The sequence below is a fragment of the Saccostrea cucullata genome, unplaced genomic scaffold (assembly GCF_032062105.1).
Source record: "Saccostrea cucullata isolate Sc308-1 unplaced genomic scaffold, CSIRO_AGI_Scuc_v1 ctg1380, whole genome shotgun sequence".
NCBI classification, from domain to species: Eukaryota; Metazoa; Mollusca; class Bivalvia; order Ostreida; family Ostreidae; genus Saccostrea; species Saccostrea cuccullata.
In genome coordinates this window covers 283,072-308,924 of record NW_026928293.1, presented here as the reverse complement: position 1 = coordinate 308,924, position 25,853 = coordinate 283,072, and the positions used below count along the sequence as shown (strand labels likewise).

The 25,853-nt window shown below is 32.8% G+C and overlaps 2 protein-coding genes across 2 annotated transcripts in view; both read left to right on the top strand.

Moving 5' to 3' along the window:
• The first annotated feature begins 1,823 nt into the window (after window positions 1–1,823).
• On the top strand, window positions 1,824–11,011 carry LOC134277067 (uncharacterized). The gene is made up of 9 exons (XM_062759331.1): window positions 1,824–1,859; window positions 2,064–2,269; window positions 2,534–2,630; window positions 3,876–4,056; window positions 5,086–5,171; window positions 6,652–7,445; window positions 7,613–7,752; window positions 9,062–9,249; window positions 10,215–11,011. Exons 4-9 carry the CDS (start codon window positions 3,902–3,904, stop codon window positions 11,009–11,011), a joined length of 2,160 nt encoding a protein of 719 aa, XP_062615315.1. The 5' UTR covers window positions 1,824–1,859; window positions 2,064–2,269; window positions 2,534–2,630; window positions 3,876–3,901.
• Window positions 11,012–21,035: 10,024 nt separating this feature from the next.
• Window positions 21,036–25,853, top strand: part of LOC134277066 (vascular cell adhesion protein 1-like) — a 65,677-nt gene continuing 60,859 nt past the window's right edge. Inside the window, exon 1 of the mRNA XM_062759330.1 lies at window positions 21,036–21,081. Within this exon, the coding sequence (XP_062615314.1) occupies window positions 21,036–21,081 (46 nt within the window). The remainder of the gene's footprint in view (window positions 21,082–25,853) is intronic.

The following is a 25,853-nucleotide window of genomic DNA, read 5'->3' as shown; positions in this document are numbered from 1 at the left end:
AATTGGTCTGAATGTCGTTATAATAAAGAATTCAATACGGCAGAGAATTAAAAGTTTCTACAAATAATTATAATCATCATCAATAGAAAGTAACATAATAACGATTTTTTATGCCAGAAAACAAACATATAATAAGCATTTTACATTTCGCGGATGTGAACCGGATTACGATAATGTAAACAAAAAGCAGACGAGAAGTCAAGGTCTGCGCGGTAACTTTGGTTGAGATGGTGAAACCAAAGTACAGACGCCATGGGTTCGTCTCGAAAAAGCAGAAGGAGAGATATGATAAAGTATCTGCAGGGCAATTGACTCGATGGATTAGGGGAGCTATCCTTACAGACCACAATTAGTCCGCCAGTGCAACCCCTGTCAGCGTTGATCACGATCACGGTTTGTACATGCATGTAAAATACGTAATCTAAAAGACTCGTTTTCATATCTGCATCTAAATTACCATGATTACACATAGGTCTATTAGAAATATTAGAAATATTAAAGGGAGGTACATGAATTTGTTGATGTTCATTTTATATACCAGGTCCAATCTAAAGACTTTTTGAACTATGACTACGTGTACTGTAGCACCAAAAGAGAAGATATTGAATTTTTCTCAATATTTCATTGAAAAACAACATGACATAACTAAGACATTGAAAACTTGTTTTTATCAAGTATATAATTGAATTTTCAAAGATATATTTTGATAAAAACAAGTTTTCATCTGATTGACAACAAAGTTTTAAAAATATAATTTTTTTTTGGGGGGGGGGTATTTTATTGAAAACCACATGGCCTATTGTAATCAAAGTGCAACATGGAAATTTGAATCATATTTGATAATAATAAATTTAACTATACATGATGTTATATGTGGATTTCAATAAAATATATATATACTAGGCCTAGCTGTTACAAAAAAAAAAATTACATTTGCTGATGTCTTACCTTACATGACAATACTAATCAAAGATAATTACTGTATTTTATTTTAATACACTGCACGTGATGAAAGATATACTCATTTGACCCACAGGCCTTTAGATCACTTAGAAAAAAAATTGAGGTGTTAAAAAAAAAATAAAGGTATGGAACTCTTTTCATAGGGTAGTTTGGTTTGAACATATTTTATTGTATAAATACTATACAAATGGTTTGAACACAAGTTCTAACAACTTACTAGGTTCTCACCATACAACTGTCAATATATATACATAGGGTACCTACTTTCACCAATAAAATTCTTTTAAATTGAATGCTTTACAAATTTACTTTTTATCCATATCTATCCATATATAAACAATCTTCATTCCTTCAAATTTCATTCCGTAATTCCTTATACTTCTTAAGATATTATGAAATCAATTCCGAAATTGACCTAAATTTTTTTAATTGACATCAGCTTGCCAATGGGCCCAACACTAATTGTTAAGCGGGAACGACAGGACAAATTTTCTCCAAAGTCTATTCTAAACTCAATGAATATTTGCTCATTTGAATTTGAGATTTACATGATTTTTCTTTAATTGGATCATATGATCTTACTAAGTCACAAACAAAATGTTAGCGGTCTAATTGTTTTGAAAATAGAAAGGTATATAATCATGATAATGCATTACGGGAAAAAATTGTTCAACCATATAGCTTCTTTTACATTCATAATCAAAATGGCGGTGTAGTTGTTGATGCAGATTTTAACTTATTAATACAGACTACTTAACCTTACAATCTGGAGTAAGAAATCAATTTTAAAATGTTGAAAGATCTTGCAAATGCTATGCAACTCTTCGCTGCACCTCATACACCGTCTGTTTATATGTGAATGACCAGGGGCCCAAGCAAATGTCGAGTAAAAGAAAGTAGATCATATTTTAGATTGATTTCAGAATATCTTGAGAAATATCGGTATATGGAAAAATATGTTGTATATCGGCACTATGAATTATTTTGAAAACTGGTTCTTGGAATTTAGTAAGTGTATCTAAACAGTCAACTAGTCAGGATGTGTTACAGTAGATAATAAAGAATGTGTAATGGTGATAATTTTTATTCATTATTCATAGAATTGCCAAATTTGAATATACTGGAAAGAGAGGAGGTGGTGGATGGGGAAGAAGTGACTACATCTGAGGATTGGAAGGAGGGGAGGAGAGTAGTAGAACTTGGAGTGTTAGCTGAGGGCTTGCGGGGATGTTGTAAATGTGGCTTACCATTACAACTTTCACACACTATTTCTGTGTTGACATATGGTTTAGCTTCTTTGTTAAAGGTATGAACTCACCAATTTTTGCACAGTTTGTATAAAAACAACCTTGAAAGATTTTTCCTTGAATTTTTCTCCATATAAAACAGGCAGTATTCCATATATCCATATTTTTAGTTTTGAAAGATGTTACATTTTTTTCTTTGAAGTAATTTGAAGTAATGCATATTTAAATTATTTTTTCCCAAGCATTTGATTTCATTAATGGTGAATGAATTTAGAACAGTGACCTGTAATTAGGGATTCATTGATTTTACATTAACATTTCAGGTCTGTTGCAGCAATACAAAGTGTAATCATATTAACCATGTAAAAACGGGGAAAAAACATGGAAGAGTGTGGGATGTAAATACAAAGCTATCAGCAGGTAAGAAGTTTAACGTACACATCCCCTACATCAGTTACATGTATATTTATTATTGTCAAGTCACAAGAGCCTGATTGAGTTTTACCTGTCTATTCCAATATAAGCAAGTTTGTTGTCCCCCTCAACAGCAACTTGGACGCACCTTGAGAAATTGTTGCTGTCTTGGGGGACAATAAACTTGCTTTTGTCCTCATAGCCAGTAAATAGGTATATGTATCTATAAATTGATATAATCAGTGGCGGATTTAAGGGTGGGCACATCCGGCGCGCACCCCCCCCTTAAATTGTCAAAGTTAGCATAAAACATAGTTTTGTCAAGGAAATGTTTCTGATGTCTACTCGGTAGACCTCATTTTTACCCTACAAAACCTCTAGAATCCAAGAGCTTCGGGGGGCTTCGCCCCCTTGGCCCCCACCAAGGCTTTGCCTCAAGGCGGCCCCCAGACCCCCTGCCTGAATCTGGCGCCCAACCCGCCAGGGTTCGACACTAACATTTTTCGGCGTTGGTCAAGCCTGACTAGTGCATCTTTAATTCTATTAGTCCACAGGCAATTTTATGAGTCCGTCAAAAATATAATTAAACAATAGAATTTACATTTCAAGGTACTTTTTATACTTTTTTGTAATAAACAAAGCATGCGTTTACATGAAATGTTTTATACCAATATTTGTTGAAATTGCCTGATCAGGAACTAGGATCGTGTTCCCGATCTCATTATTCTCTATCAATGATTACGACATCCAAATGCCCGACATCTTTCTTTATGAGTCATAATAAATCATAATCCCTAAAATGTTTAATTTCATTCCAATGAGTCCTAAAATTAAGTGCCGAATTGACTCAGAATTACATAACTTTCCGCCAAGATGCAAGAAAGCTAAAAATACATACGGGTTTTCCAGTGACAGTTGTCGAGAACTTCGGTAATTTTTTCCCCCAGAAAACTTTATTAGTCCATTCGGACTAATACGCCACAACTTTTATTAGTCCAAATGAAAATGTATTAGTCCGAGACTTATTAGTCTGAGACTAACGGACTAACGTTAATGTCGAACCCTGCCCGTCAAGTTTTGTTGCCATAACCCCTAGGGGTTTAGTTTGTTAAAAGTATGGGTTCTATTCTTAATTTCTGGTAATAAAGAGAGAAAATAAATGAGACTAGGGTGAGTGTTGTATTTCACAAGCTTCTTGTTTAAAGTGATTAGATTGATTTCTTTTTTACATTTATGAATTTGTATTTACAGCAATTGTACATGTTGGTATTGGTGCAATGCAAGTCAACAGTCTCCTTTCTGAGCTGAATATACCACCTGTAAGCCATGCCATGCTGGACAAAAGACAGAAAGAGATAGGCAGAGCTGTTGAAGATATTGCTGCAGAGTCTATGTCTGATGCTTTGCAGAAGGAACTGGAAATGATGAATGAGTGTGTAAACAATATAAATTCAGTTTAAATCTCACTATTTAGCTCAAATGAGCCAAAGGCGCAATAGAGCTTTTCTGATCAGATCAATGGGTGTCCAGCATACATGTGTAGTGGCCATATGGTATAACCTGTGTTGGTTAAGTCACAATTACTAACATGTATGTCACAAACATAACAACCCATTTAATTTTACATATAAGATACATGTATGTACTAATTGCATGCATTTTTGAAGGAAAAATTGTCTTATTTTCTTTACTTATTGATGGAGAATTAAATTATATAAGGAATTAACTTCATAGTTATCCAAGTTATAATAGTGTAACCTGCTTTGAAATGAAAGCCTCGCTGTATAGAAAGCCAAAACTGGCACAACCCAGGATATACAGTATAACTTGGGTAGCTATTAAATTCATTCCTAGAATGAATTAAAAAAGGAAAATTTGATTGAAGAAAAAAAATTGAAGAGTGACAGAGACACAGTCTAATCAAAATTAGATGTTAGATCTGCTCGCATAATTGCTACACTAGCATCTAACAACATCCTAGGGTCAGAGGGTCACTTAGGGTTCAAATTCGGAACAACCCTAGACTTATTTTCTTCAATTACGTCAACAAATAAACAATGATTTTGCAAGAGACAATTTGATTGGTTGATTAGAATTTGACCTCTGACGTGACCCTCAATGAGATGTTGTTAGATGTTTGTGTAGCGAGTATGCAAGTGGATCTAACAAATAATTTTAATTAGATTGGACAGAGACAGTGACTTCCTAGAGTATTGTGGCCCAAGCCCCAAGAGCCTCGTGTTTTAGTTTTGATCCCCAAATGAAAATCATAGGGAATACCTAATAATAATTGATAGTGATCAAGTTAATAGAATCTGATATACTGATAAATATAAGGTTTAGTCATGTACAGTATAATTTGTGTTGATAAATATGCAGAATGTTATGCACATTAGGGGGTGTTCTAAAGGAGACAGGTTCACAGTTAATAACTGATGTCTGTTATTTAACTATTTTTCAGAGAGATGAACGAAAATGGACTAGTTGTTGCTGTAGATGCTGGATGGCAAAAACGGGGTAGCGGAAAGACATATGATAGTTTATCAGGTAAAAATACTGTAAAAGCACAAATATTCGGGGGATTAAATTTTGTTTATTCTGTTAACAAAATTCCAACAAAATTAAATCCCACACGAAATTTTATATGACTATATATTGAATAGGGCTTTAAAAAAAATATGTTTGTTTCCTGTAACATTCCAAAAAAATTAAGGGTCGGTAGGTCGGGATTTTTTTTTTCTTATGAATTGTCAAACATCCCTGGACTCAATATACCAGGTGTCATATTTACAGTGGACACCCAACATGGCATCCAAAATGGCTGCCTAGCGGCAGAAAACGATCTTCAGAAAGTTGTAGGGGGAAATTGTTGTTATAATAATGATTACTCTTTATAACTAATCAAACTTAAATGTAAACTAGGTTGACATATTTTATGTCTCAAGTTAAGCTACTAGCTAATTTTCATTTTTTAATAAATGGAATCAGCTGATTGATCAAACAAAGTTTTGCCATTTGTCAGAAAAAAAATTCACCCGGGGGGTAATTTGAATGGGTCGGTCGGGTTACAGGAAACAAACATATTTTTTTTAGACCTAGGGTTAGTTTTAAAACAACGACGAGATTATTTTTGATGTCAAAACAACAAAATTTTATGCCCACGAAAATTTATGCTTCTACAGTAGACAAATTTTAGGAAAATAAAAAAAAATATTGATGATTAGGGTGATTACTTTCCGCTTGTGCCCAACATAAACTATGCATTAAGTTTGCTTAGGGCTTGATTCCATTAAATATGTATGCAAACAGATGCAATAAATTTAGAAAGACACATATCTCAAAGTTCAACTGTCCATATCAATTGTAAAATATTCTTCTAAAGAACAGCCATGAATAGTTATGTTGCTCATGCAGGTAAAGCATATTCAGTTTTGTTCGAAATATGGACCCAAGGTGGGATAATGGAGCCAAAAAAGGATATAATGTTTACACGGGAATATATATAGGAGAAAAATCATTAAGAGTCATAATGAGTCAAATCAAAATATTAAAATATTAGGTGATTTTACACAGTTAGCGTATTCGCTAATCGCTCTATGGCACGCAACCAATTTTTAACGACACTTATTAGAAACATTATTTACCAAAGCATTGTCAATACTTAGAACACTAACTTCAAAGAAGTAGGAATTTGGTCCCTATTGCATCCTGCAAACACGTTTTATAGCAACTGTTTACTTTTTTAAAGTTGAACGATTTGCATTAATTATACAGCACCCCTCATGAAAAATAAATATTTGACCTAATTATGCTATAGTGCACTGGACGCACAGGTTCATTGCTGACTAAAGGGGTTAAAGGTTATTACCAAATGCATACATGTAACATCAGTGATCGAGTTTGATTTTCCTTGCCAAAGTATTAAGACATACATTTTATTAAGTTAAGAAATGCATGAAAAATGCTTTAATAAAAACAACGAATACATCTATAAGTTATACAGTTTTTCTAATTTGTAATTTTTCAGGTCATTGTTCCATGGTTGGTCCTCTCTCCGACAAAGTATTGTCATACTCTCTGAGGTCTAAGAATTGCAGAGTATGCAGTGTAGCTGAATCAACCAACAAGAATCCAGCAGCCCATGAGTGCTCAAAGAATTGGGAGGGTAGTTCAAAGGCCATGGAGGCAGATATGGTTATTGAGATGGTCCAAGATCTACAGAAAAGTAAAGGAATAACCATTGATGGAATCATTGGAGATGAGGACTCTACCACTATTGCAAGACTGAAAGCTAATGTCAATGCTGATATTAAGAAGTTGTCTGATAAAAATCATCTAAAGAAACTGTTTACAAACTCTTTGTTTACCTTGAAGAAAAAACATTCATCTCTAACTTTGTCTGTGATAAAGTACATTCAGAAATGCTTCAGTTACTCCATAGCACAGGGAAAAGGAAATGCTTCTCAAATCAAAGAAGACCTTTCATCAATTCCATTACACATATTTGGAGATCACCAACACTGCTCCTCAAGGTGGTGCAACTTCATTAACAACCCTAACCTGAGGTACAAGTCACTTCCACATGGAAAACCCCTGAAAGATAGGTTCCTTCAGGATGATCTGAAAGAAGTCTTCAGTTCATATGCAAGTCATTCTGATCGTCTTTCATGCTTAGGAAGCACACAGTCGAATGAGAGTTTTCACAGAATGGTGTCTGCAAAAGCCCCAAAGACCCATCATTACAGCTCTTCTTCAAGCCTCAGATATAGAGTTGCTGCATGTGTAGCCCAGAAAAATGTTGGACACAGATATCTTGTAAAGGTTTGTAAATTTTTATTTTTTCGTGCTTATTGTGTCATATCTGAGTTGAACCACTCAAGTTATCTCTTACATTTGAAAATTCTGCAAATTTTAATCAAAAGCAGATTGTATTGTATATGTATGTACATTGTAGTTGTACATAATAGATTCTTTTATCCTTATTAAAGGTTAACAAGAAATTGGGCCTCTCTCCTGGCTACTATACTCGACGACAGTGCATTCTGAGGGATTTACAAAGAAAGCGACAGAAGGCCATTTCAGTGACACAGAAATTTAAAAGGAGAAGGAGAGAATTGAAAGCCAGGAAGTACGCACTAGTATACTTTGATTGTCATTTGTCAGGTGTAAAAAACCTTTTGTCAACCTCAAAAATGAAAATAAACCAAGAACAAGTGAATGATGATAAGTATGAATTTAAGTGGGAATTAATATCTTGCATGTTACTAAGATTTGTTTTCTGAATCACCAAAGATTTACGGTATGCTTGTTATAAATAGCATGGTTTGATAAATATTTTTTTCAAAGAAGGGAGGGCATATTGCTTTGCTGCAATCTTAAAATAAGAATTTTACCTACCTACATACCCAGTTTTTTAGCTCACCTTAGCGGAAAGCTCAAGTGAGCTTTACTGATAAAAATGTATCTGTTGTCATTAACTTTTCACATTTTCATCTTCCTCTCAAGAACAATTAGGCCAATTTCAACCAAACTTGCTACAAAGCTAGTATCCACTGGGCCAGGAAAGATGAAACTCATATGGAATCATCTTCAGGTAGTGTAGATTCAAGTTTGTTCAAATCTTGACCCTGGGGGATAGGGTGGGACCACATAGCCAATCAAAGTTTTACACAGGAATATATAGAGAATTTGAAATCTTTAAAAATCTTCTCAAGGACTGCAAAGCCATGATAAGTGATATTGATATGAAATCATCCTCAGGTAGTGTAGATTCTAGATTGTTTAAATCATGACCCCCAGGGATAGGGTGGGGCCACAATTGCATTTTACAGTACAATATATTTTTTAAAAAATTCTCAAGAATAGCATAGCTATGATTGGTGATATTAATATGGAAGCATCCTCAGGTAAAGTAGAATTATTTTTTTTTTCAAATCATACATGGTGGATCAAAGTTTTACATAGGAAAATAAAGGGAAAAAATCCCCCCCCCCCCCCCCCCCCTCTCTCGAAAAAAAAGAGAAGCTATGTTTAGTCATATGCAAATGTAAACATCCTCATGTATTGAAGATTTAAATTTGTTTAAATCCTGATCCTTTGTGGTAGGGAGGGAAACAGTGGGGAATCAAATTCAAATTATTACTAAGTAATATATACGAACAAAATGTTAAAAAAGTTATATGCTGTATTGATATGGAGGCATTCTTAAGAAGTGATAAAATTTAAGCCCCCCCCCCCCCCTTCAGTAAATTACATGTACCATAACTTTTCTATTCTGGTCTACTTTGTGCTCTTTCCTTGCCGATGTGCTCAGGATTTTCATTAATTTACAACTCCTAATTTATTAGCTGTACATTAGGTGATTGTTTATTTTGCTAGGCCTTTTGTAAGACCTCAGTTTAGAATCATTTGTTTTACAGTATACATCTTCTTTACAGAATTCAAAGTATTTCTACAAAAGAAACAAGGGAAGGCATCAGTTATTTAACAGGATGTGATCTCCAGCAGGCCTCTGACATCGTTGAAATTCCAGCTCCAAAAACAATTCCAAAGTATGATCATCTCCCTTCAAGTCAGCTGTTAAATGCTGAAGAGATCTATTTTGATTTGGAAACTACTGGACTCGGTAAGAACCTAGATTTAAATGTTAAGTCAATGCTGATGGTTATGACCCTCTTCCGGTATTTCTTTTGTATGCATTTTGAAGGAATAATACTAGAGTTATCATAGAAAACGAATAGAAATGGAGACTCTTGCATAATTCCGGTATTGGTACAAGTAGTTGAGCATGTTTTATATCTTTCAAAACTTTACCCTTCCTTCTGAGGACACTGATTAAAAAGAAATTGCATATTCTGAAAGAATTCAAGCATCTTTGAAGGAGTTAAGTCTTGGGGAAGAGGGTTACTATTATTATAATGTTTCAAAATTTTTTAAATCATGCATACTGTAAACGGATTACATTTGGCTGTGTATTCTAATAGCGGATTTGGCGAAACGCAGCAACCGCTAAATCAAGTACAACGCTAAATGTCTTGCACATATACACATAAAGAAGAAAATATAGAAATGCGCTAAATCAAATCTACGCTTAATTATTCAAAAGTCAATTTCTGCCAAATATCATACATGCTAAATATAATACATTTACAATATATCAATTTTTGTATGTATTTTTTTTAATGCTTTTAATTTTAAAAACTTGAATTTACTTAAGGAATGAATTAAATAGCAACCCAAATTATACTGTATTACCTGGGTTGGGGCAGTTTACGCTTTCTAAACCTCAAAGCGGTTTATAAAAAAGCGTAAACTGCTCCAACCCAGGTTGTAGCAGTATAATTTGGGTTGCCATTTAATTCACTCCTTATGATTTAATTTTCAATCATCAAGAATATAAAACAAGACAAATTTTCTCTTTATAACGCCTTCAAATAGTTCATATTTTAAACGTAACGTCAAGCGGATTGATACAATTTGATGTAAGTCATTGTGACGTAAGCAAACCAGATTATACAATTTAGATTAATTTTTTATCCAATCAAATGATGCGTTAAAATCAAAATTAAATTATTTGTTTTTTATTTTTAGCAAGGGATTCTCATATTGTGCAGTTGTCTGCAGTTAGAAATGATGAGGTTTTCAACAAATACATCATTCCAGAAAAACCAATGTCCTCAAAAGCTACAGAAATTACTGGAATAAAAGTAGTCAACAATAAAATGTACCACAATGATGAGGAAGTTGAGACAGTCAGCATTAAGGATGCACTGATCCAGTTTATCGACTTCATGAAGAAATCGGAGTCAGATGCTGTTCTAGTTGGACACAACTCCAAAGTGTTTGACCTTCCTGTGCTGTTCAACATTTTGAGTAAATTAAACATTTTGGAGGCATTCTCATCTGCAGTCATTGGTTTCATTGATACCTTACCTCTTTTCAAAATTTCGCATCCAAACCTTTCATCATACTCACAGTTACACCTCTTCGAAGAAATTCTACAAGACAAATACAGTGCGCATGACTCATTACAGGATGTCTTAGCCTTGAAGAGATTGTTGGACCATACAGGACCTTCCCCTGAAGTCAAACTTGCTGCATCTTTCACTTCAAACTCTGCCTTTGCCATATTCCATCACAAGAACACAACAAAAAGTCTAATGAGCACACTAAAGCCTTTATTGGACCAAAAGGTGATTTCGAATGGAATGGGAAATAAGATTGCCAGCAGTGGACTCTCCTTATCACACTTACAACTGGCTTATCGCAGAAATGGTAGGGAGGGAATACAGGATGTGCTGACAGAGATAACAGATAACAGTGTGCGTGTGACAAAATCTAGAAAAATCATTGATTCTGTTGCAGATTTTCTCAGATCTGAGCAGTAACGCAGTTGTATGATGTTCTTTGTATGTAACTATGTTATTATTTGTTTGGTTGTTTGTTTGTTTGTTTGTTTGATTTCTGTGAGCCAGTGCTCACTAGTAATACCCTCACTCTGATGTGAATATGGACAGACAGGAATAAACAAAGTTAATTGACAATGGATTCGTACAAAAATGAATCCAACCATATTTCATGTCTAAACCAGAAGTCTCTGTCGAGACTGAAGCTCTACTGGTTTGTACTTATAGCAAAGGAAGAGAAAAGTACTTAAGCAGTTGGGAATTGAAACTTTTCTACAGCAATAAATAGAATAATGATCCTTGATTAAGTCTCTTTATGTTCTTAGTGTAGTCTACTTGCATGCCACATTATATTATAATCACACTAAAACTGTATTTAGAGTAGCATTTTGAGAGTATTTAACAGAAATTTCCATTTTTGGTAACCACGGCAACACCGTTCATCAAAATCAAAAACCGATACATAGAATTATGTATCTTAGTGTAGTCTACTTGTGTGCCATGTTATATTGAAATCAGACCAAAACTGTACGAGGAGTAGCATTTTGAAAGAATTTCACAGAAATTTCTATTTTTAGTAACCACGCTAACACCGTTCATGGAAATCAAAAACCGATAAACAGAATTATGTATCTTAGTGTAGTCTACTTGTGTGCCAAGTTATATTGAAATCAGACCAAAACTGTAGGAGGAGTAGCATTTTGAAAGAATTTCACAGAAATTTCTATTTTTAGTAACCACGGCAACACCGTTCATCGAAATCAAAAACCGATATACAGAATTATGTATCTTAGTGTAGTCTACTTGTGTGCCAAGTTATATTGAAATCAGACCAAAACTGTAGGAGGAGTAGCATTTTGAAAGAATTTCACAGAAATTTCTATTTTTAGTAACCACGTCAACACCATTCATCGAAATAAAAAACCAATACACAGAATTATGTATCTTAGTGTAGTCTACTTGTGTGCCATGTTATATTGAAATCAGACCAAAACTGTACGAGGAGTAGCATTTTGAAAGAATTTCACAGAAATTTCTATTTTTAGTAACCACGCTAACACCGTTCATGGAAATCAAAAACCGATAAACAGAATTATGTATCTTACTGCAGTCTACTTGTGTGCCAAGTTATATTGAAATCAGACCAAAACTGTAGAAGGAGTAGCATTTTGAAAGAATTTCACAGAAAATTCTATTTTTAGTAACCATGGCAACACCGTTCATTGTGATCAAAAACCGATACACAGAATTATGTATCTTAGTGTACTCTACTTGTGTGCCAAGTTATATTGAAATCAGACCAAAACTGTACGAGGAGTAGCATTTTGAAAAATTGTTTACAGACGGACAGACAGACAGACAGACAGACAGACAGACGGACGGACGACGGACGCATTACTATCGCATAAGCTCTTCTGGTCTCTGACCAGTAGAGCTAAAAATTTCAAGCATCTGTGATGAGTAGTTGTGGAGAAAACTGTGACAAAAATTTATTATTTGTGGTACAGACAGATGCACAGATAAACAGGAAGTTGACATCAGCTTCGTCTAAAACCAATTCCAACTGTGATGAGTAGTTGTGGAGAAAACTGTGACAAAAATTTGTTATTTGTGGTACAGACAGATGCACAGATAAACAGGAAGTTGACATCAGATTCGTCTAAAACCAATTCCAACTGTGATGAGTAGTTGTGGAGAAAACTGTGACAAAAATTTAGTATTTGTGGTACAGACAGATGCACAGATAAACAGGAATTTGACATCAGATTCGTCTAAAACCAATTCCAACTGTGATGAGTAGTTGTGGAGAAAACTGTGACAAAAATTTACTATTTGTGGTACAGACAGATGCACAGATAATCAGGAATTTGACATCAGATTCGTCTAAAACCAATTCCAAATGTGATGAGTAGTTTTGGAGAAAACTGTGACAAAAATTTACTATTTGTGGTAGGCCTACAGACAGATGCACAGATAATCAGGAAGTTGACATCAGATTCGTCTAAAACCAATTCCAACATACGGCATGGCTAAAGAAAGAGTGTGCTAAAACTTAAAGCATCTGTGATGAGCAATTGAGCATGATGAGTGATTGCTGAGAAAAATTGGACAAAAATTTGTTACTGACAGAAAGGCACACAAGTGTAGAAAGAAAAACAGTATAAACCCTGTGCTTCAGAGCAGGGGTATAATTATGCCATGTACTATTGTTTTTTTCAATGTTTATTGTTATAGGTAGTTTGTAGTTGAACAAAACATTTTCTTTCCATTCAAAATAAATCCTTATTTAGAAATTGACAACAATTTATTTTCATTACCCATATTTTGAGCATACATGAAAAATTAAAAGGTGTTCATTGATATTTATTGAAGAAGACTATGTGCATATTAAATTGAAACATGCACAAATGAATATGAAAGGACATTCTGTAAATGTTTAATATTGTGTATGACCTATACTTGGCAGTAATCTATTTTTCAACAATCGGGCTAGGTTTGATTTCTAGCAAAATTTTTATTGTGTACTTATAAATACGCAGGTCATAAAGTTGGCGATGTTCTTGATATAGCAACAGCAGTTTTCTGTCAAAGGCACAAAAAATCTAATGTTTACAGTATATAAAAATGTTGTATGTTACTTGTAAAGGTAACAATTTGATAGATCTCTATCACAAGGAACATGGATCTGAATAAAGTTAAATAGTTGATCATTTTTCATCTTGAATAAAGGACATTTTGTTTGATACAATGAAATCAAGAGAGATTTACATTGCATGACGCAAATTAAACTAGCTGTTATTGGTACAACTAGTAGTTCAAAATATTCATTTAGTCTTTTTTTTATTCCCTTCATTTTCAATAACTGGAATTTTGCTGTGAAACGTTTATAGTGAAATGATTACTATGTGGTGGTTTTTAGCTCACCTGACACGGAAGCCCGAGTGAGCTTTTCTGATCAAAGATTGTCTGGCAATCGGTCTTTTGTCTGGGGTGTGTAAAGTTTGATATATTTTATTTCTTTGAAAGACCAACTGGCCCAATTTCAATTAAGGGGATTTAACTTTGTTCATAGGAAGTGTCTCGCCCTCTTGAAGTGGGGGGTAATTAAGAATTTTGGTGGCATTATTCAAAAATCTTCTGAAGAACCACTGAAGAAAAGATGACATTTACGTGAAATTTAGCTTCATTACATACCCTATATTCAATAATTCCTGGGGGAAGGATGGGCCACAAGTGGAGCAAAGTATGCATAGAAAAATATTTGAAATGTCTGTAAAATTCTCTCAACTCAGAACAGGCAAAGCCATGATTAGTCAAACTATTAAAGAATTATCCTCAGGTAATGTGAGTGGGCATGAAAATAGATATTAACCCCCCCCCCCCCACCCTCCCCTCTTTCCCCTAAGTCTTAAATAGTCCCCAAAAAAAATGAAATGTCCCTTTTCTTTTAAAGAAAAAGATTGAGTTTCAATACACTTATTCATTTAGGCAAATAGAAAATCCCCCAAAATCATGGAAGAGGCAAACAGAATCAATCCGAATTTCCTCTGGTCAAAATTTGAGAAAAATGGGTCAGAGGAAATTCAAGTTAAAATATCTTTAAAAGTAACTCATATTGATATACAATTTTTTACACCATTTGAAAGCACTTCATCTAAGTAACAAATATATAGAAAAAAAAATACTTGTTAATTATTTCTAATTTATTTTCCAAGCTCATTTTATAAGCCCTGTGAAAGGAAAAAAAGGCATTTTTTTGTATGAGGGTGTGTGCTTTTTGATAAGAATTAAATTTTATCTTCTATCAATTATCATTATTATTTTATCAATATTTATATTCCCTATGACTACTTTTAAAAGATAGCCAAAGGTTGGAATGATTTGAAAACATTTCTTAGTTTAAAATAAATATTAAATATGTTGGACACAAATTTGGTCTTTTTCTTTACTAAAATGAGAGAATTACCTCCCTTTGTCAGGAACGCCTATAGCTTGAAAATTAAATCATATTCATATGTATTTTTCTGGCTTAAAATAATTTATTATGTTTATTCTTACAATTAAAAAAGAAAAAAATCATTTTCAATTATTTTTAATGTCAGAAGCCAAACACCTTAACAGCAATAATTTTAAAAATTATCAAAGATATTTCATTAGGAAATTATCAATTTTTTATAATTATACATGATTACAATATGAGTGTCTATTTTTTCAGAAGACTGCTCTTTCAACACTGCATGGCAATATAAACAGTATATGTCTCAAGTAATTTTTAACTCTTCATATTTCAAATTTAAAGGAGATCAAGTTGTTTTGCTTTATTGTAACTTTTGCTTTGAAATGCAGTTATGTTGAATGATTGAATGACTTTTCTTGAGAAAGAAGTCGAGAAATGTGTGAAATGTACTGCAGTTTTTGAAACTGTTTGATAAATCAATTAAGGCTTAAAGTACAATTTTAAAACTGAAATTGTTTCTCGAAAATTGATTACTATTCTTTTAGTATAATTATACACCATATAATACGGTGGCATATTCTGCCCCCTACATGCAAGATGAATTATGTTAACATGCATGAAAATTATGTCAACATGCAAGGTAATTATGTTGACATGCAAGTTATAAATTTTGTATAAGAATCTGATTTTAATATGGTTAGAATCACGTAGGTAAGCCCGTATCTGACATCGTAGATGCAAGATGCAACATAACTGTGACAAGATGCAGTTTACTTATGTTAACATGCGAGATAATTATGTAGATATGCAAGTTAATTATGTAGACATGCCACTTATTTATGTGAACATGTAAGTTAATTATGTTAACATGCAAGATAATAAGTTGCATATCAACTTACATATCTTGCTTGTTAACATAATTATCTTGCATGTTGACATAAATAAGTTGCATGTTGACATAATTATCTTGCATGTTAACATAAATAAGTCGCATGTCTACATAGTTATGTTGCATCTTGCATCTAAAATGTCAGATATGGGCGTTAGTAAGTAATTTAACCAATATTTAAATTATGTTTTCTTATTAGATTGGTAACTTGCATGTCAACATAATTAACTTGCATGTTGACATAAATATGTTGCATACATGTCTAAATAATTATGTTGCATGCTAACATAATTTAACTTGCATGTATATAGGGGGCAGAAATATGCCACCATAATAATTATATATTCAACAACAGGAAACTGTCATCACATTCATTCTATCAAGAATAGTCCATCTGATGGTGATTTCATTGATTGTCCTCGATGTTATCTGACACTTCATTTCCTGCGCTCCTGATGGCGTGTTTCTTCGTCGCTGTCCTACCACAATTTATTGTGAGGATATTGCTAGGCAATGTCTAAGCCAGTCTAGTTTTCGGTAGGCCTAAATTTTGCAAAAGTTATTTCCTGTTGGCCGCCATATTGGATGTCAACTTGTTGTTTTTTCCTCTTTGTCTTATCAAACTTAAGAGTTTGTAGCAGAAATATTTCGGGGAAAATCTCACTGATTCTTTTTTAATAAAGGAGGATTCAAAAAAATGTACAAACTTCCGAAAACAATGGTTCTTACCCCCAGATTGGTAAATATAAAAAGTTAAAATTAGTTGATCATGAACGATGAAAGAATATGAGCATTTGGACCTCCAATATTTAATTTAAACAATATTTTATTCACTGATGTCATCGTGAATAGGATTGGGCAGCAGGCGCAGCCTATTTTAGCCCTCTCCCTACATTTAGGTCAAGTTACAAAACAAATAGTAATAATAAAAGAATGTAAAAAAAGAAGAGAAAAGAAACACAAACAAAAATGAACCAAGTAATATAGAGAAAAAAATACAGAAAAAGTCATATAAAGAAAAATTGTACAAAAGAGAAAAATAGAATGAAAAAAATAACAAAAAGGGCAAATTACCGGGGGAAAAACAAAATACAAAGTAGTACCGGTTTTGGGAGTATTTCTAATAATTAAAAATTTTATCTATATATATGTATATGACAGTGTTTTATATAAAACGTTTTGTTGCTGCTATAAATGTATGTACAGCTTCAAATATTTGTATATTAATGTCAAGTCCATGGTTAGAACTACCATTTAAAAAAAAATAACATTCAGGAATATTGTCACAGTTTATAATATCATGTGTTGGTTGAAAAAGTACACCTCTTGGAATTGTATATTTTGGACAAACAATAAAGTAATGATAGGCATTTTCAATACAATCAGTACAATGTTCACACATTGGATTTTCTGCTAAATGTTGATTATATAAATCTGCTTTCAGATTACTAGCATTATTCCTAAACTGGCAATGTATTATGTTATATTTTCTCATGCCAAAATTAAAAAGTTCAATACTTTTCCTACAGAAATAAGATTTTAAAAGACTTTTGAATGAACATATTCCTGGGCATTTTTAATATGATCTGGCAAGGTATTCCATTGTTTGACTGTAGAGGGAGGAAAACAATCCATATAAGATGTTGTTCTAATGTTAGGAATTTTAGATTGAACATCATTAGTTCTGAGATTATACGATTGACTTGATGGGCGATAAGGTTCAATCAGATCATACAGATACTGGGGAGAATAACCATTAATAATTTTATAAAACAATATTAACTTATGAATTTTTCTCCTTGTCTTTAGGAGATCCCATCCAAGTTCATCGTACAATTTTGTACGAGAAGAGTTACACCTTAATCCAGTGATGATTCTGTCTGCTTCAACTTGTACAGTATATCTTCTAAGAGTTTAGAATCTTTTTTCAGAACAATTGTCCCAAACTACATCAGAATACTCTAACACAGGTCGAACAAAAGCAAAATATATTTTAATGAGTGTTTTAGGTGAAACCTGGTATTTGAGCATTCTAAGAATGTTTAATCTTTTTGAAGCTTTTTCGTGTATTATCTGTATGTGTGATGTCCACATAGCATCTCTTTGGAAATGTAAACCTAAATGGGTATGGGAATCATTTTGAATAATGTGTGGGCCATATTCACCAAATTTAACAGGAGAATATACAATATTTTTTCTACTAAAATTTAAATTTACAGTTTTGTTCGGATTAAAATCTACTAGCCATTTCTTTGACCATTTATCAATATGTTCTAGATCAGTAAGAGATTGTGTAATATTTTCTTTGTCTACGATAGCATATAAAGAAGTTCATCAGCAAAAAGTCTTATATTGTTAACTAGATCATCACAAATATCATTAATATATAAAAGAAATGGGAATGGTCCTAGGACAGAACCCTGAGGAACTCTAGCATTTACTGTTTCAGAGTTTGATGTAAAACCATCTATTACAACTTTTTGTTGTCTATCAGACAAATAATTCTCAATCCAACCTAGTACATTGCCATTTATACCATAAATTGTTAATTTTGTTAAAAGGCCTTTATGCCATACTCTATCAAATGCCTTTGATATCACAAAAAATAAATCTTTCATCTTTTCCTTTGTCAAGATTCGAAATGATAGTATTAAATATTTCTACCAGTTGATTAACAGTTAAATCTCCAGGTTGAAAGCCAGACTGATATTTGTATAATATATTATTGTCCTTCATAAAGTTATATAAATGTTTAAACAGAATTTTTTCCATCAATTTACACAAGACACTTGTTAGAGATATTGGTCTATAATTAGACACTTCTTGAGCACTCCCTTTATTTTTGAAGACTGGTGTTATTTGCGAGAGCTTCCAGATGTCTGGTAGTTTTTTCCCCTTAATGACATATTAAAAAGAGTTGTCAGAGGCTTTTTAATTGAAGTTGATATTTCTTTTAGTACTCTTGGAGATATGCCATCAGGACCAGGTGGTTTACTTTTATCAATGATAGTTAACTGATCATAAATTTCAGCCTCGGTGATAAGCATTTCGGGAAAAATGTTATTAGTTTGTTGTGGCGGACCAGTTACATGAAGAGGAATATCTGATTCATTAGTAATGGAGGAAACTTGGGCAAAGGGAAATTTAACTGTAGCTTTTCCAGCTGGATGGAAAATAAGTTTGCCATTTGATTTTAATGGTGGTAACGGTTCATAATTTTGTTTTGATGTTGATTTAACAATTTTCCACCATTTCCCAGGAGGAATTGATTTATCAATCATTGAAGACATTTTTTTTATTTTAGCTATCTCGGGATTTTCGAATTTCATCAATGACTGTATTTCTAAGTTCTCTGTATGACTGCCAATGCAGAGGATTGTCCGTATGTTTTGCTTTATAGTGAGTTCTATTTAGTTTTCTCATTAGTTTGCGTATTGTATTATTCATAAAAACTTTATCCCTTGGTCTGATGGTAATTGTTTTCTTACGAATATGTTTATCAATACACTTATTTAAAGTACAGACAAAGTTAGAATATATTTCATTAATATTTCCAGAATTGAATACTGTATTATCCCAGTCAACTAGTAATAATTCCTCATTTATTTGACGATAATTTGCATTTTCATAATTTCTCACTTCTCTTTTATAAGCATACTGTTTTTAAATAGTGAATTTTACTTCTACACTTGTCACACAATGAGAGCTACAGAGAGGTGCTGTTGTATCATAATTTGCAATTAAGCTTGTATTATTGGTCACATGTTCCTGATTTGGTTGTAAAGTTAGTAGCATCGTTTATAAGGTTTGTTAAGTTAAGCCTTTGTAACATTAGTTTAAATTGTTTACTTTGGTCAGACAACATGTTAACATTGAAATCACCTAATAGTATGGTAGGAATATTCAAATCAAGGACTTGTTGCATGTTGACTAGGAAATGATCCCAATATTCTGCCCTAGAACTGGCGGCCTATAAATGACACCAACAACTACTTTATTATTAATAACAAAAACTTCTGATCAAAGAATCTCCATATGTATGAAATCAAGATCATTTCTTTCTAAAATAATGTATGTTTTTTGATACATAAAGAGCAACGCCTCCTCCAAAACGATTTCTGTCTTTTCGAATAGGTTGATGATATCCGTTAAGCAAAATATCATCGTCCCTGATCGAAATATCCAAGTGGGTTTCAGTAAGAGCAATAATATCGAAATCAGTTAACTCAGCTGATATAACATCAACTTTTGGTAGTAAACTACAAACATTATTATGAGCAATACGTAAGTTTGTCATAAATGGATATGCATGGATATGGACCTCCAATATAGCGGTCAATGGAAGATAACTCTTGCTAAATTCTAGCCTATGAAAAACTATCTATACATACATGTACATATATGCCTATTTTTAAATCCATTTCAGTAATAAACCATAAAACCTTTTGCTGTTTTCAACAATTTTATTTTCATAACGGAATCTTTTTAATCAATGACCGTACTAGGTCTTTATGATAGTTATACCCCACGCAACAAGTTGCGTGAAGTATAATGCTTTTGACCCGTCCGTCAGTCCTGTTTTGTTTTTTTTTTTGTTTTTTGTCAGCGCAGCTCCTCATAAACCGCTGCACAGAATTTGGTCAAACTTTGTAGATATTTAGGACACAATATGTAGATGTGCATAGTATCAGGAAATTGTGATTCCTTTATTTTTTTCCGGGAATTTCGGCACTTTTCAACTTAGATTTTTGGCCATACGTTGAATATAGAGATGAACAGTTTGTCAGCGCAGCACCTCATAAACAACTGCACAGAATATTGTGAAATTTTGCAGACATTTAATATGTAGATGTGCATCAGGAAATTCCCATTCTTTCTTTTTTTCGGGATTTTCGGCACTTTTAGTTGTGGGGGAGCGTGGGGTATGTGAGCTTGCTCACTTTTTCTTTCATTGACTAATGTAAAACCTTAATAATTCAATCACTTAATTAAATATTCTTTAGTTTCAGCGAATAAGGAAGAAAGGTATTTAATATATGTACATGTATGTGTTGATATTAACTTGTAATTTCAGACAGAAGTCGGAAGTTATTCAAAACGAAATAATTCCTGAAAAATTCTTCCGTATTTATTTTTGTATTGTCAAACTTTAACTAAGGATGGTTTCGTTGATGTCTTTCGTTTTGTTATTTGTTACAATTTCAGGTGAGGCTTTTAAGGTCAAATTTTTATTTCATAAATTAAATGTCAGTTTTTATGTGTACTAAAGAGGGATTTTTTTCATATTCGTTTCATTTAAAAATTATTGAAATTTTCAATGATTGAAGATCTGTCTCACTCTGAAACTATCATAATTTGTAAAATATAACAAAAAGTATTTTAATCTCTCAGACCATTTAATGTGACTTGGACAAAGATTTGAAGTTAATTAATCTTTTTTTCAAAATGTCTGACAGGTATAATATCATGACTAATTAATGTACATTTATGTTACTATAGCATTTCACATGAAAATATTATTTAAAAGTACTTATTTTAAGGGGAAGAAGATTATTGAGGTGAAATGTAATTTTTTTTCATTTTTTTTGTATTTTCATATTTTGCACATCGCTGATTTAGTATGCCCCATGTATTTCAAGGAAGTTATTTCAGTCTTTCCTATTCTCACAAAAGAAAAATGCAAATATATACTTGCCGACTAGCCCAGGAAGCATATCATAAATCTATTTCGGGGGGGGGGGGGGGGGGTTAGTCGATGACTTCTGATGCTTCAAACCTTTGAGTTTTCATACCAATTCACAAATTCGCGTTTACCAGGAGGGTCAGTGTTTTCCGATGGGGTTCAAGGTTACTTTTTCTTGCCTTAGTATAATAATTTTATAACCTTGCAAATAACAGGGGGTCCTGACCCCCCCCCCCCCCCCCAGATCCGCACATGCTCCAATTTCATTGGATAACTTTTTTCAGAATTAATGACAATTATTTCCGCGGAAAATAGAAAATATAGTTTCCTTACCTTATCTAAGAGATAATGATTGGCGAATGTCATGCTGTAGCCCTACTTAGTCTAAATATAGTTTTCATTTTAGCTCACCTGAGCTGAAAGCACAAGTGAGCTTTTCTGATCACCCGTTGTCCGTCCGTCCGTCTGTAAATTTTCACATTTTTTAACCTTTTGTTAAGAACTGCTGGGCTAATTTTAACCAAACTTTGTACAAAGCATTCTTGGAAAAGGGGGGAAATTTAAATAATAGTCAAAATGAAGGACCAAGTCCCCTTCCAAGGGTAAATAAACAAGACAGAAATAGGGTGGGGTGATTTAAAAATCTTCTCAGGAACCTCTGGTACACTAGAAATGCTAGGCTTTTTGTAAGCCGCTTGAAAAGTGGGGGATATTAATTTGGGTCTGTCCGTCCGTCAGTCTTTCTGTCTGTCTGTAACGCTTTCTTTTCCACACGATATCTCGAGAACCCTTTGAGCTTTCGCAATGAAATTTTGCATAGCAACTCCCTAAGAACTAAAGAAGAACCCTATTGATTTTGAGGTCAAAAGGTCAAAGTCATTAATTCGCAAATTCTGTCTGTCATAACACTTTCGTTTCCGCGCGATATCTCGAGAACCCTTTGAGCTTTTGCAATGAAATTTTAATTAACAACTCCCTGTGGCCTAAGAAAGACCCCTGTCGATTTTGAGGTCAAAAGGTCAAAGTTCAAGGTCGTAAATTTATACATTCTGTCTTTGTGTAACACTGTCGTTTCCGGGCGATATTTCAAGAAGATTTTGAGCTTTTGCAATGTAATTTCATACCAAATCTCCCTTGGACCTCTCTCATCCCTCTCAAAGTGTCCCGCCCCGTTTGTTTTTATTAGTATTTATTGTATTTCATGTCGCTATTTCTACCACAGGGGCATTAGATGAGTTATAAGACTTAAAACGTATAAAACAGGTTCTCCGCGGACTTTAAATTCTTATTACATCTATTCGAACTGTTTAATAAAGACTAAATTAGACACCATGCATTGTGTATGATAATATAGAACGTAAATATATACATGCATGTGACTTCATATTTGCATATAATCTTCGATAATCGAAAGCGGTTCCGTGGTTTAGTGGTATGTCTCTCGCCTCTTGTGTGAGAGTTCGCGGGTTCGATTCTCGGATGTTCCTTTTTCTTTTTTTTTCCGAAATACTTTTTTTTTACTAAATGATAGTATTGAAGCATGTGAAATAAAAAAAAAATTATGAGGTCTAGCTTCATTACATCATTACAGTGTGATAAATATTCCATAATAAAAAGAATCTTCTATACACATAATAAAGAATAAGCAATCAAATCTTTATATCCATATTGGCATATTTTATTTGTTTCAGTATACATGTATACATTTAATAATTCTACAAATTCAGTCATAGGGATCCGACCCCCACCCCCTTCACTACTGAACTCAAAATTCCCTGATATTCTGAAAAATCTCTGATAAACACTGTTACCCACTGTTAAAGTTCTGCTTTTCTCTGTATAAGCACTGCACACCCACTGTACAAAATCCCTGTACCTACTTTCTTCCCCAGTAAATCACAGTACAAACTCACTGTTATTTTTTGTACATCCCTGTACTTTACTGTACGTCCCCACTGTACAGCCCAGTACACCACTGTCTGTCATTGTACGCCTCCACAGTACAGTACTGTACATCACAGACGCGTACAGTACTCAGTCTCTGTACTGCACAGTACACTACTGTTGATCACTGTACGCATTCCAGACTGGCACTGTACATCACTGAAGTTCAATGTACGCATCCCAGTTTGGCACTGTACCTCACTGAACCATACTTTGGATGTTTAGACTATTTAACTTTTGCAGTTCCTAAATTTTACAGATTTTTTTAACTTCACTAATTGTTTAGATTACGTCGTTGGTATTTTAGACTTAGTAAATAAAATATTTATTTTGAGAGTGATAATTTTGTGCTGATAAGTACACTTAGTATACAATGTCTAATACCATGTATAAAACGTAAAAAAAAAATATTCAAATCCTATTGATTACACGTAATATCATAAAAATATTGAATAATTATGATTTCTCTAGTCTTAAAATTTTGAATTGACCGATAAATTAAAATTAAGAATATATTCTCTTTTATTTAATATTTAATTTAAGGTGGAATATCCCTCTGATAAGAGAGATAACTCTTCTGATAAGATAGATAACTTTCTTCTGACATTTTGTCATGAAATTCTGTGAATTGTCATGTCAGAATTTACAAGTTTCATTCATAGGAACCATTGTAAAGTCAACTCATTCAAATTTATTCTATGGTACAAATCTTAATTTATAGTTTCTATTGCTAGTATGTACATTAATTATTTATAATAATTTACTTAAAACATTTATACTCAGTTCCTTTAAACAGTGTAAATTGAGAAATCTCTATCTCTTAAAGTATAATTCTTTTTATTGTACAGAAATTTCAGATGCAGTATTGTTTATAAACATTTAATTAATATTTTGTTTCATAAAAAATTATTTTCAAGGGCGATAATGGAACGATAACTCTTGTTTATGGATGCGTGTTATTTTACATGCACAGAAAACAATTTGTAATTGTGATTTATGTTTTCTAATGGAAATTAGATAGGTATGAGAGTAAATATTATTTTTATATATACCTCATATTTCTAATTTAATTGTGAGATAAAAAATAATTGATCTTTCTATTTACCATATCAAATTTTCTTCACATCATGATTTGACATATTATTCATTTCTGAAAAAGTAAGCAACGCTTCATACTTCAAACTATTTTCCATTTGAATTTAATGCTATAGTTGTTGCTGAAAATCAATGTCTGGATTTTTAAAAAATAAGTCGTGAAATTTGGAGCAGAGGGATATTGCCTCTTAAAAGAAATATTATTTAATTCAAAATTAATAATATTTATTAATGCATATTTACTATCCTCTGTAAATGCTATACATTGTATTCGTTGATCATATGTTATGTCGACTCCATGACCATATGGAGAGTAAAATACTACATTGTTATTGTCTAAGATTAATTTGAAAAAGCTGGCATGCAAATACTATATTAAATTTTGTTTGTTTCTTGGTTTATTGTGAGTCGGAAAATGTAAACTATAGATCTAGTGTAAGATTACTTTTTTTGTTCTTCTCTCATTAATAGAGTTGAGAATAACAACAGAAAATTAATTCTTGAAAATAAATAATAATTAGATTTAGTGAATTCTTGATAGTAAAATGTCCACATTGGCCCATGCACCCAGGTTCAGTGGGGGAAAGGGGGATCTAAATGTGGTAATAAATGTAAATCTGATAAATATGCATTAATAAAAAGTGGATATATATATTACGACATCTACCTTCAATAAGTAAACTTTTATTTTACTCTGAAAAATCAGTTCATTTATTTAATATGATCTGCTGTACAAGCCAAATCTGCAGTATAATATGACCTGAACTCTAAGCTAAGCTAATAATTTACGAATTACGTACATATTTTTTTAGAAAATGCATTCAAAACATGTTTCACTGGTCAAAATGGTTGGAGAAATATGTAATTATGTTCAATGTGCAATTCCATAACGTTATACAGAATACTACATTAGTACTCGGCATTCAAATATTTGGAACAACTTTCAGACAACTCAGACAAGCCATCAAGGTATTTGGGACAAGATTAAAACATTTAGTTGGTCGAAATTTTTAATTGAATAATATAAATATTTTATCCACAAATTTTGTATTATTTAATTGTACCAGGTATTCTGTCGAATTTCATGAGAACATACGGATACAAGTAAACTATTATAAAAATTTTCTATTAAAAATCTTTGATCCGCGCCTTTTCCTTCACATGCTTACGCGCTCGGGTAGAACCAAGGTAGGTTCGTGTATATCGCATGTTATTCGCTATGGTCAGTTTAACAATAGACCCTAATTGCCTTTTG